This window comes from Falco peregrinus, chromosome 3, assembly GCF_023634155.1.
Source record: "Falco peregrinus isolate bFalPer1 chromosome 3, bFalPer1.pri, whole genome shotgun sequence".
Lineage (NCBI taxonomy): Eukaryota > Metazoa > Chordata > Aves > Falconiformes > Falconidae > Falco > Falco peregrinus.
In genome coordinates this window covers 97,833,383-97,845,107 of record NC_073723.1, presented here as the reverse complement: position 1 = coordinate 97,845,107, position 11,725 = coordinate 97,833,383, and the positions used below count along the sequence as shown (strand labels likewise).

General features: G+C 42.9%; 1 protein-coding gene across 2 annotated transcripts; it reads left to right on the top strand.

Annotated features, from left to right (window-relative positions):
* Positions 1-434: 434 nt before the first annotated feature.
* On the top strand, positions 435-11,488 carry RBM24 (RNA binding motif protein 24). Of its 2 annotated transcripts, XM_055800213.1 has the most exons (5): positions 435-1,018; positions 1,698-1,821; positions 2,901-2,955; positions 9,376-9,570; positions 10,196-11,488. In XM_055800213.1, exons 1-5 carry the CDS (start codon positions 851-853, stop codon positions 10,215-10,217), a joined length of 564 nt encoding a protein of 187 aa, XP_055656188.1. In that variant the 5' UTR covers positions 435-850; the 3' UTR covers positions 10,218-11,488. The 2 variants fall into 2 exon arrangements, with proteins under 2 accessions (XP_055656188.1, XP_055656187.1); XM_055800212.1 differs by having other exon boundaries at positions 9,376-11,488.
* The last annotated feature ends 237 nt before the right edge of the window (positions 11,489-11,725 follow it).

Below are 11,725 nucleotides of genomic sequence, written 5' to 3'. Positions count from 1 at the left end.
CAGTAAAAAAAAAAATCACGACCACTACCGCCACCACAATACTAATGGCAGCGTAGCCAGGGGGAGAGAGGTCGGTGAGGGTGGCAGGGGTTTCACCACGAGCCTTCGGGGAGGGGTGGCAACATGTGAGGACCACCAGCCCCCAGCGAGCCGGCTGTGCCCTGCGGCCGGCCGGGCAGCCGTGCCCCCCGCAGCCCCTGCACCCGGGGGCCCACCTGCCTCGGAGGGCAGCGAGACCCCCGCGGGGCACTTGTGAAGCAGCGGCCCCTTTGCCGGCCGGCTCCCCGCCGCACGGGGGGGGCATCCAGCTGTTGGCAACAGCTGTGTGTCAGCCCCGGCTGGGCCGCGGCCGGGCGCGGGGTCCGCCCCGCCGCCGTCCCCGCCCCTGCCAGGAGGAGGAGGAGGAGGAGGAGGAGGAGGAGGAGGAACCGAGAGTGCCCGACCCGGTGGCTTTTAGGGGGGGGGGGAGGCCACTCAGTTGTTAGCGCCCAGGCCCTGCGCTCCTCTCGCAGCTGCTGCTGTTGCCAGCGCCACGGCCACCAGGCTGGCCGCTGCCCGGCCGCCCCTCCCGCCGGTACCGACCTCCGCGCCGCCGGGGGCTGCGGGGCGCCGCGCTTGACGAGGAGGAAGCCGGGTTTGCCGAGGCAAAAGGGAATTGCATTGTAACTGGGTGGCGGGGGGGAAACGGGGGTGGGGGGCAGAGAGAAGGAAAAAATAATAATAGTACTACTAAGGAAGGAGGAAGGAACGGGGCTGACCCTGGGAGCGGGTCTCGCCGCCCAGGACCCGCACGCCCCGGCGGCCACGCGTGGGTGCAGAGCGCGGCGCGGCGCGCAGGGCCGGGCGGAAGATGCACACGACGCAGAAGGACACCACGTATACCAAGATCTTCGTCGGGGGGCTGCCCTACCACACCACCGACTCCAGCCTGCGCAAGTACTTCGAGGTCTTCGGGGACATCGAGGAGGCGGTGGTCATCACCGACCGGCAGACGGGCAAGTCCCGGGGATACGGCTTTGTAAGTGGCGGGGGCGGCCGGGCCGGGGCAGGTGGGCGACGGCGTCGCGGGGAAACTTCTGCGGGGGCCGCTGGAAGGAGCCAGGCAGCCCGGGCTGGGGGGCGGCTTGTGGGGGCGGTTTTTTTTTTTATTAATATTCCTCCTTTTTTTATTATTTCTCCTTTTTTCATTATTCCTCCTTTTTTTTTATTCCTCCTTTTTTTTTATTCCTCCTTTTTTTTTATTCCTCCTTTTTTTTATTCCTCCTTTTTTTTATTCCTCCTTTTTTATTCATTCCTCCTTTTTTATTCATTCCTCCTTTTTTATTCATTCCTCCTTTTTTATTCATTCCTCCTTTTTTTCCCTCCTTCCCCTCCCTCCTTTTTTTTTTTTTTCCTTTCCCTTTCGCTCTCCCCGCTGGGCAGTTGGCAGAGGCGGGGGGGTACTGAAAAAGGAGAGGGGGGGGATGGCCTCAGTCCGCGCAGCGCTGCCAGCGCGCCTGTTGCGCCCCGATAGGGCCGCGCCGGCGGTTATCAGCGGCGGCGGAGCCCGGCCCGCGCCCCTCGCCCTGCCCCGGCCCCCGGTGCCGGCTCCTCGGCGGGGCGGGCCGGGCCCCACGCCGCTGGGTGGCTGCCGGGGGCGAGAGGCTTCGCTCCCTGCCCACGGGAAGGGATCTAACGCGCAGCATCGCCCCGTTAAGGTCACCATGGCTGACAGAGCTGCCGCGGAAAGGGCTTGTAAAGACCCCAACCCCATCATCGATGGCAGGAAAGCCAACGTGAACCTGGCCTACCTGGGCGCCAAGCCGCGGATAATGCAGCCAGGTGAGGATGCGGCCCTGGATGGCTTTTTCTCTCTGTACCTCAGGTTTCTGCAAAGAGTACAACTTTTCGAAACGGCAGCGCTGCCCTGTGCATTCCTGAAGTATGCTCACTGCCCGCCTGTGCTTGGGTGTGATTTTTAAATGCAGCGTGTAGCAACTGCCCGGCTATTCTGTACATGTGCCTCACTTAAAACCCAAAAGCAATCAGAGATAAGATTTCTGCAGCTCCCCAGGAAGACTTGCACAGCTCCAACACTTCACTGGTTATTCCCACTGCCGGGAATGTGGTGGCGCTGACCATTTACAGTAGCGTTGCAGGGAAAGATTGGCCTAGGAATGAATCGCTTCCAATGTGTGCAGTCTTATTAATACAAACGATATCCCAATGCAAACTCCTCAAGCAGATGGGAGCTATTACGCAGACTTTAAAATGAAATGGCTCTTCCTAAGACCACATCTGAGCCAAACCGATCTCCCAGCCGCATCCCCAACTGCCGCTTTGCAGCAAGAGCGACAGAAGCGCAGCGTGTACACGGTTGTGCTCTGAAGGAGGCTGCTCTGAATTCCCGTGGGCTTCGCCTCAGGAACACCTGTCTGAGTAATTAAATGCCCATCAAGAAAAGGAGGGGTTTATGCTTGGGCGCTTGACGAACAGAAACAAAGTGAGGATTTGGCCCCCACGCTAAGTCCTCATGAGTAGAGGTGGCTCATATTAAACTCTGTAGAAAGTATGCAAATGCACTGATGAGTAGAAAGTACCATGTAATCCTTCAGATGCTAAAGTTAGGGACGAGAGTGGAACATGACATGAAGTGTGAGAACTTTGTGCTCATTGTTTAGAAAATGTTCTTCTAAACATCTCTAGGAAAGTATGCACGTTACTGGTTTAAGTTCTGTATGCACTTGTGTGTGTGGATTGATACATTTTGCTTTCTGATTTTTGGTTCTACAGCCTTTCAGGCATCATCACTGGAGGTTGTTAGTGAAGGCTGTTACTCTTTGTGTGCGTGTGTATATATAGCATAAATAAGTGGCCAAAAGAACACCCATACAGAGAATGTGATGTGTTTTTGTTGGTAGGTTTTGCCTTTGGTGTCCAGCAGCTTCATCCAGCTCTCATACAGAGGCCTTTTGGGTAAGTCTGTTCAGTGGGACCTCAAACAGGGGAGGAAAGATCTTTTTTTTAAAAAAAAAAAAAAAAAGGAAAGAAAAAGTATGATCCTTGAAGGCCTCTTGCAGTAGCATCCTTAAAACTGACCAGCAATGCTGAACTCCTCAGACTTATAAATGCATACCCGTAAACGTGCTCACCTTGACGGTCATGTTCTAAATGCTGCAGCTGAGTCAAGTTGTGTGGGACGTGTCCCTTCCACCTAAGCAGTCCAGTCCCATATGACCCTATGATAAAACAAGGAGGTATGACTTGATGCAAGATTGCTGTGCCCCATTTCTCTTTTTTTTTTTCAGCTTGACTCAATGTTATTTATCTCTTTCTAATCTGACAGGGATCGTTTACAGTTAAGATAACTGATCAGAAGGATATGATGATAAGAGGTGGAATAGTTCTGTTTGGAATTAAACTCTGTAACCAGTAGACTCAAACACAAACAAGCTAAAATGGTGATTAACGATGCATGTATGTTTTTTTTTTCATATAGTCAATAGACCTCCGTGTGCTTTTTTCATTTATTTATTTATTACAGTAATGAAGTGGTGTTGATAGCTAAACTGTGTGCTTTTATTTAATTGAAAGAGCTGTAGTGAAAGTTTTTTTGGGGGGGTCTTTTTAATTTTGTTTTTGTTGTTGAGGAGTGACTTTGCCATGGGGAGCAAAGGGCCTTTTTTTTTTTTCCTTGCTTTCAAGCTGTAGCCTGTGACTTTTTTAACCATATTTTGTAGTGAGTGCTAAATTGTGTGATTTCTTGATTTTTAAGTAAATCAACGTATTGCTTGCATGTTCATAATTTGGGAGGGGGTGCGGATTTTGTTCTTGGGAGGGGTGTGGAGCTCCTTATTAACAATGTGCGTCCATTTGGGCTTTCTAATTTGAGATTTTTTTTCTTTAATCTATAGCACATTTCTCCTTTACTTGAGTATACCTAACTCTTGCTTCTTATTGGCGTATAATTAGGAGGTGAAGTCTGCTTTAAACTTTCCATACAGTGTCACTTCACTAATGCACACTGACTGAGACACTCATTGCAAAATAATGCATTTTGCTAATTAATGAGTAAGCTAACAATGAAGTAGGAAAAATGCGTCACAAATTTATTTTGTTTATTTGGCTAGAATAGCTTTAGAATATTGTACACATCTGTTGTTCAGCAACGATAGCTTCTCAGTAGTTTGATATGTCCAAACGGTAGGAAACAGTTCCTGTCCTCAAAACTGTAGGAAGGTTTTCCTAGAAACTTCACGTGCTTTTAAAAGAGAGTGTTGATTCTTCTGAGACACATGGGGAGGTTGTGGAAAACTTTGTGTCGTCTTCTTTTTTTCTTTTTTTACCTTCTTATGATTTTCCTCTACTGTATTTTGTTCAACTACCCTGAAGTGTGAGGAGATGACAGTGTCTATGCAGTGAAAAGTTGAGGATGCCTGTACTAAGGTGGGCAGGAAGCGGAGCCTGTTGTCTCCAGACCTGTTAAAGCACTTACTGCAAAGAGGAACCAGTGGATTGCACAAGGATCAGCCGTGGAAAGACTGAGTTATTTGCTGAGCCCAACAGAAAAGGAGAACCTGTGGCAATCACTTGCTTAAAGGACTGTACAAATGTAGGGCTCTTTCTTGCTTTCCTTACCCAGAGCCAACAATAGATCATGTATATACTGTTTAGGTCAGGGAAATTCTTCCAGCAGGCTGAATAGGGTTTTATTTCTAATGCAATGTACATAAATCTGAAGAAAAGGAATGGTGGTTGCAGGGTCATGTATATATGAAATTGGTCATTTTAAATCCTTGGCTTTTGCCTTTCTTTTACTATGTGCAAACCAAGGAGATAACTAATCCTACATCCTCCTCAAAATTTCCGGTGACCTGGACCTTTTCTAAAGAATGTAGTTCAGATTAAGAAGAACAGCATTCACTAGGATGAACGAGCATCTTCACTCACTATATTCCTTGACAGTAATAGGGGTTGTTTCAGTGCTTACATGAATCTACTTTTATGGAAGAGTTCACTCTTGGAGAGCGTTACATGGATTGTACTGAAATACATGATCACCTTGAAGCCTTTCTTCCTCCTGTGCAGTTGGGCTTTTGAAAAGTACACTTTACTAATATGCTGTGTAAAGTGGGTCATAGCAGTGATTCACTACCAATACTCAGCTAATCCATACACAAAAGCTCCAAATATTTAATGTTGGGGTTGATGGTGGGGTTTTTTTTTCCTACTGGAGTGCTAATTAGTGAGGTGCTGCCATATTCTGTTATGGGCAGTAGTGTTTTGATAGGGTTCCCCATGTATCAAACAAGAAACTGAAAATAATTGGATTATGTTACATTACTTTTACTGAGAAGATGCAGAAGTACAATATTCTGAATTAAGTACAACATTATTGTGGTGGAGGGAGCCAGAAACTAGATTAGCTTCAATGCATGAAGCATTTAAAATGCTGGGCATTTTTCTTTATTCAGTGCTGCAGAGATCAATTCATCCACCAAATAACATTTCTCCCTGCTCTTTACATTCAGCATCTATCTTACTGTTGGTGTGTTTGTAGAAAGCTTTTGATCACAGGACTGGTTATCTATACAGCTCTATTGTCAGGATTGTTTATTAAAAAAATATCTTTGAATTCAGTAGGAATTTTTGGAGAGGGAAGATGACTTTGCCTCCTAAAATAGCTTTTCTCATTTTGCTTATATAAGTTTTACTTTAATATAGGTGGGAAAATATGGGGTTATACAGAGGTATTGGTGTAGGACATGACTTGTTCTGTTGGAAAGATTTTTTTTGCCTATTTATTTTCTGTCTAGAACTTGCACCTTGATCAAAGTGGGAACAGTCCCATTCTTCTTTTCAGTAAGACCAGAGTTAAATCCAAAGCTAGTAAGTTCATTATCAAATGGTTAGCTGATGATAACCAAGCAGGTAGTATCTTCCAAGGGTTAGGGAATTCTGCTGTTTTTCAGAGAGAAGGAAAAGCCCTCTCTTGAGTTTATGATCAAAAGACCTGTATAATACTAGACTATGGATAATCTGGAAAGAGGAAAAGAAGCCAGAACAGTCAGAAATTAACCTGCAGAATGCTAAATGTCCTTTTAACAGCATCAGATACCAATTTAAAAGGAAGCATGTTAAGGGTCTTGTACATCTTGATGTTTACATAACCTGTTTCTGCTATAAGGAAATCTACTCTTTAATTATGCTTACAAACCCAGATTATGCCATGCAAGGGCCAAAGCAAAACATTTAGTTCAAAGTTGACTATCTACTTTCTCAATAATTTAATGTTGAGGGTCAATGATGTGCTACTAGTGCTGTATTTCTATATGCCACAGCTCTCTGCATTAGTCTAGAAAGTCCTTTCTTTCCTTTGAAACAATTAGCTTTCACTTTATTATTGCTTATAGGATTATTTTTGAGGTCTTACTTAAACAATTCTGTTCGTAGAATTCTTCTGTAACAACGATGAAGGTCTTAAGGCACATGGCAGGGGTGTTATGTCATTCGGTTTTGAATATCCCCAAGCTGCAGTTGCTGCTAAAGTTAAACGTGGCTTCCCTTTTATTGCAAAAGCATAAAACAGTAAACATGCATTCCAAAATACAAACTACTGCCAGGAAAGAAAGCTTAAACCATGTATAATTCTCACACTCTTACTCTCGGAAGTAAAGCAGCAGCTTTTATTTAAAGTTAAGGATACTCAGGATATCCAGCGTAACTGGGAATTGCTTTCTCAGCTTTTGACCTGGCAGAACATTAAAAGCAGTTGGGTTCTGAATGGCTGAGATCTACATGTGCTGGCCTCTGCAGTAGGTAGACGTTTACTTTGGCCATATAAAGCCATTTTACTCGACTCAAAACAGTTGTAGCATGACAGATGATCAAAAATAGCCCTACTGCAGCTTATGCTGTCAATCATCATGTGTGAAATGGCATGGTGGTGAGGAGCCTGCACAGGGTTTATGTTTATTGTAGGATAAGATGTGGCAAACAGATAATGTTTCGTAACTTCACCACCTGTTAGTTTCTTGGCTTAAATAAAACAAGTCACACGTTTTAAGTGGGAGCACATGTATCTTTCTGTCTTGTTCAAGGATATGGCCGAGTGTCCTAATGTCTTCTAAAAAATCTTAGTAACGTCAGTTCAAGTCAACACAAGCAGCTAGACAAGCTTGCTTAGCGTCTCTTCTGTTAGAATTACTTTCTTTCATAAACGCTGTATGTAAAGATTCCTCTGATGTGGTGTTAAATAGACTCTTAATGATGCAGAAGAGGCTGTCGGTGACTTCAAATTTGGATTTATACCTCTTTCCTTAATACTTTAAAAACGTGGTGTTATATTTATTAGGATTGTATTTGATTGGTGACCAATACAAAATGCTTGTTTATGCTCATCCACTCTGTATGGAGAGCTCAGGTAATGATGTATATTTAAATGCACAGAGCCAGCTTAAGTATGCTTCAAATGCAGTTCTGGCTAATCACTTCATAAATTAGGTGAGTGTTAAAAACCCAACTTATGGTTTTGTTTTATGTTTTCTTTCCCTTCCCAATCCCTATTTGTCACTCTTCTTTTTTTTTTTCCTCCCCCTCTCCATTTCTCCCTTCACGTAATAGGAAATTAATTTCATTGACATGTTGGGTTTTTATGATTGTGGTGTTCATGTCTTAAACACGGCAACTGAACATTTCTCTCTGCTAATATTCCTATTCAATCAACTGAGCTCTTTTTTTCTTAAAAAGAAAACTAGGCTGTTCTAAAGCCTGACAATCGCTTATTTTAAACTGTTTTGCTATTAATCTAGTTGACTATGTCCCTTCTGATTGAAATGTTTCTTTGTTGACCACTTAAGTAAATCTTGAAGTTAAATGAAAAATGAAACAAACAAAAAAAAGCCCCTTTCCATTAAACCTTGAATTTGGAGAAAAGAGGACAGTTTTTACCATTGCAATTTGCATCTGTGGCTTACAGTGTGCTAAAAGGTTGGTGCAGTCTTCAGAGTTGTCTGTAAAGGTAAAGTTCAGTGTGAAATAGTAGTAAATCTGCACAAGCAGTTTTTCATGGATTTATAAAGATTCACTGACTGGAAAGGAGTTGCATATATGAAGGAATTTTCTGTGGAAATCCAGATGCCAGACAGGGTTATGAATGTAAAATGAGAATTATATTGAGTAGATTAATTTTAAAAAATCATAGTATATGATAAAATACAGCTATGAGATTAACTTGTATGTATACTTGTGTTCTAAGACAACGATATGACCAATTTTCAAAACTGAAGGGCTGAGTAAGGAAGCAAGTTTTGTGACTTGGAGAAGATGGGAAAGTGTGTACTGATCTGTTCAGAATGGTTATTTCTTAAGCTGTAAATTTGATTTTTTGCTTTTGTTAAGCACCAGATCTATTTAGACTTAATCCTATGCCCACCTCCCAAAAAACTCTATGCTGTATGTCTTGCATAGAAATAAACAAGCTGGCACAAAGCAGGACATCAGTGGCCTGATAATCAAACAGGTTTGACCCTTGTGTCCTTACAAACTTTTATAAAAGTGTGATGCACATGTACTTAGGAGTCACTGTTATGGATTTTAATAGCATCTATGTAGCTTCCCCTCAATGGCCTCTTGTGACGGAGTGAGCTGCACTATCGTTCGTTTGGAAAGTGTGATTCTTGCTGTGTTTACCACACTTGTGAACTTTATTTAAACTCCTTTGTCGCCTGTGTTGGTTTTTTTTTTTCTTATTTTTAATAAGGGTGACTGAGGTTGCAGAGAAATTAATGTGTGCTGAGTCTGCATAGCAACTTAAGTAGGGTTGCCACAATACACTCTTCCCCGCAGCCCCGCTCCCTGAGAAGACTTTACATAAAGTCAGGGTTCAAGCATTTTGTTGCCTTACTGGCTATTGTCAAACTCATTATAGTGATGCTGTCAAACTGCTCAGTTACTAATAATAAAAGCATTACAGGAAATAATTTTACTAAGAGTCGAGTAGTTAAGTGAGAAGCAAGGTAATAAAAATGACTTACAGGTGATTTGAAAACCAAATACCACGGTTTTCCAGATGGAATAATTAAGCTTACTCCTTTAGAGTTGTCTTAAAACTGACACCAGTAATCCTGGTCCTGCTAAAGATTTTAATAGCATTAAACATAATATCCTCAAGCAACATTAAACACTTCTATTTAACTCAGCTGTAATGCTGTGCTTTGGAGCGATGCATCTCCTCGGGCCAGTGAACTGATAATTGGTCCATTGAGTCTAGTTATTGTGGCAACCCTATGCACATAACAACAACTAAATTGAGTTTGTTTTAGTTCGGAGTATGGATATGACGCTTAGGCGCTGACTCGCGTACCAACTCTAACTCCCTCTCCCATCTTTCAACAGGATACCTGCTCACTATGTCTATCCACAGGCTTTTGTGCAGCCCGGAGTGGTAATTCCCCACGTTCAGCCTGCAGCCGCCGCTGCTTCCACTACGCCCTACATCGATTACACCGGAGCCGCGTACGCGCAGTACTCCGCCGCTGCGGCCGCCTATGAGCAGTACCCGTACGCGGCCTCGCCGGCTGCCGCTGCCGGGTACGTGGCGGCGGGGGGCTACGGCTACGCGGTGCAGCAGCCCATCACCGCCGCAGCGCCTGGGACGGCTGCTGCGGCCGCTGCGGCTTTTGGCCAGTACCAGCCCCAACAGCTGCAGACAGACCGTATGCAATAGCAGATGGACTCCTGAAGGAAGCTCGCTCTTTCTCTTCCTCTTTTCAGCCTTCCAGTATAAGTAGTTAATCAGAGACAAGTGATATTAACTAAGGAGCTTTAAGGAAAGCGATGCTATTGCGAAACTAAAGATTTTTATTCCACTGTCTTCATACAGTATGCATCCAAATCATGTTGTTAGAGGGGAGGGGTAGTGCGGCATGTCTACTTTCAAGTATTGAGCCAGAAGAAAATGGGGGAAAAAAATACTGTGCTGTCATGAAAGAGTGGCAGGAGTAGCAATGGGACTTCATGTTCTCAAAGAAACAAACAAGAACCAAAAAAAGCAAAGGTGTACTTTTTACAGCATCAGGGAAGCAAAACTGCCTTTTATAAGTAAGAAAATGATATTTGAAAAGTTTGAACCAGGGAAAAAAACCTGAGTCAGCAATATGTAATCTTTATCCATTTTAAGAGGATACAAGCTTAAAGCACTGATTGTCCTTTCTAGCTTTCAGAAGTTGTCTTCATGAGATAGTACCTTCTCACTGTCTCACTAATGGGCATCGAACAACCCAAGGAAGATGGCCGGCTAGTAAGATGGCGGACAGGCACCAAAGTTATTTTCTTCTCTGTCCTCTGGATGAGTGGAACTATGGAGCAAGTGATGTGGAAGTAAGGGGTGCAACAGCTGTAGAGACAATCAATAACACAGACAGTTCTGGACAGAACACATCACTTGTGCTCATGTGATGAGCTTGTCACATCCTAATCCCTCGCCCCATCCCGTTTCACTTTTGGGAAACTTTAACTGCTGGTGTCAGCTATTCTGATTCTAAAATAGGATCAGCCCTTTACTACGACAGCCTTCTCTTTCTATTTATTGCATCTATTCGTAACTTGTGAATAAAGGCAGGAAGAAGCTTAATGAATTAAAACCTTTAAGAACTGTTTTAAGGGAATTTTCTTTTCTGAAACCATTTGTACAATTTTAATATCTATTTCAGGATTATATTTAAAATATTTATTAGCAAACATACAGTACACAAGGCGACTTTTGTTACCAAGACTGCAGTTCTTGAAGGGTTAATGGTATGTGATTTATACTGTGCCTTAATTGTTATGCTATTTAAAAAGAAATATTTATTTTGAAAGTTTTACTATGCTGCGCTCTAAAGAAAGCGACTTTAGATGTGACACTGTAAAATTATGTATTCATCTCATGGCATAAATTATTTAGTAGGCTTAGATGTAGCATATTAAATATTAACCTAATTAACTAAGGATGTTGACTTGGATTTATTTAAATTCAGTATGTGCACTGTATGAGGGTACTCTTAAATTAACATTTTTTAGGTTTTTACATAAAACATTGCTAGTTCATTCTTTTCCCTCTACTACTTTTTCATGTAGACCTCTCAAATACATTAGTGCCGTTTTCTCACTCATCTGTATGTAGACTGACTATTTTTCCCTTTGCTAGAAAATGCTGCTTTACATTGTCCTGTGAAACTACAATACTTGCAATTTTTACTCTTGACAGAAATGGAATTTAATATTTTACACTGTATTGGATTTTTTTATACTTGAACAATTTCATACAAGGGAAGACAGGATAGCATTTTTATGGACTTTATCCAATGTCACTGGATCTATTTTAAGTATTCTGAATACTAGCCAGTGTTATAATGTAGACATGACTCTCCTGTGCATATTATTTATTCGGTATGTATATTGCTTTACAACGTTTCAGATCTCTTAATCTATTCACTTGTATTAAAACAATTAAAAAAATGTTGTAGCATCCCGTCTAGTGATGTTCTTGCTCAAATAGTCTCAAATCTTGTTTAGTTAAAACTAGGGGGGCAGCCTTTTATATAATTTTCCTTGGTCTGTGGGGTGAATAGCAGCATATGCACTGGCTTTACATACATACGTACATGAACTATATTACACGGAAGAAATTCTACAGAGAAGATGGAAAAGATCCCTCCTGAGAGTTATCATAAAATCATTCAGCGGAAGGGACTTTGGGAGGTCC

Coding starts and splice junctions, on each gene's coding strand:
- RBM24 (XM_055800212.1), top strand. CDS start 851: ATGCACACGACGCAGAAGGACACCACGTATACCAAGATCTTCGTCGGG. Junction 1,822..2,900: donor GCCGCGGATAATGCAGCCAG/GTGAGGATGCGG, acceptor TTTTGTTGGTAG/GTTTTGCCTTTGGTGTCCAG. Junction 2,956..9,375: donor CTCATACAGAGGCCTTTTGG/GTAAGTCTGTTC, acceptor ATCTTTCAACAG/GATACCTGCTCACTATGTCT.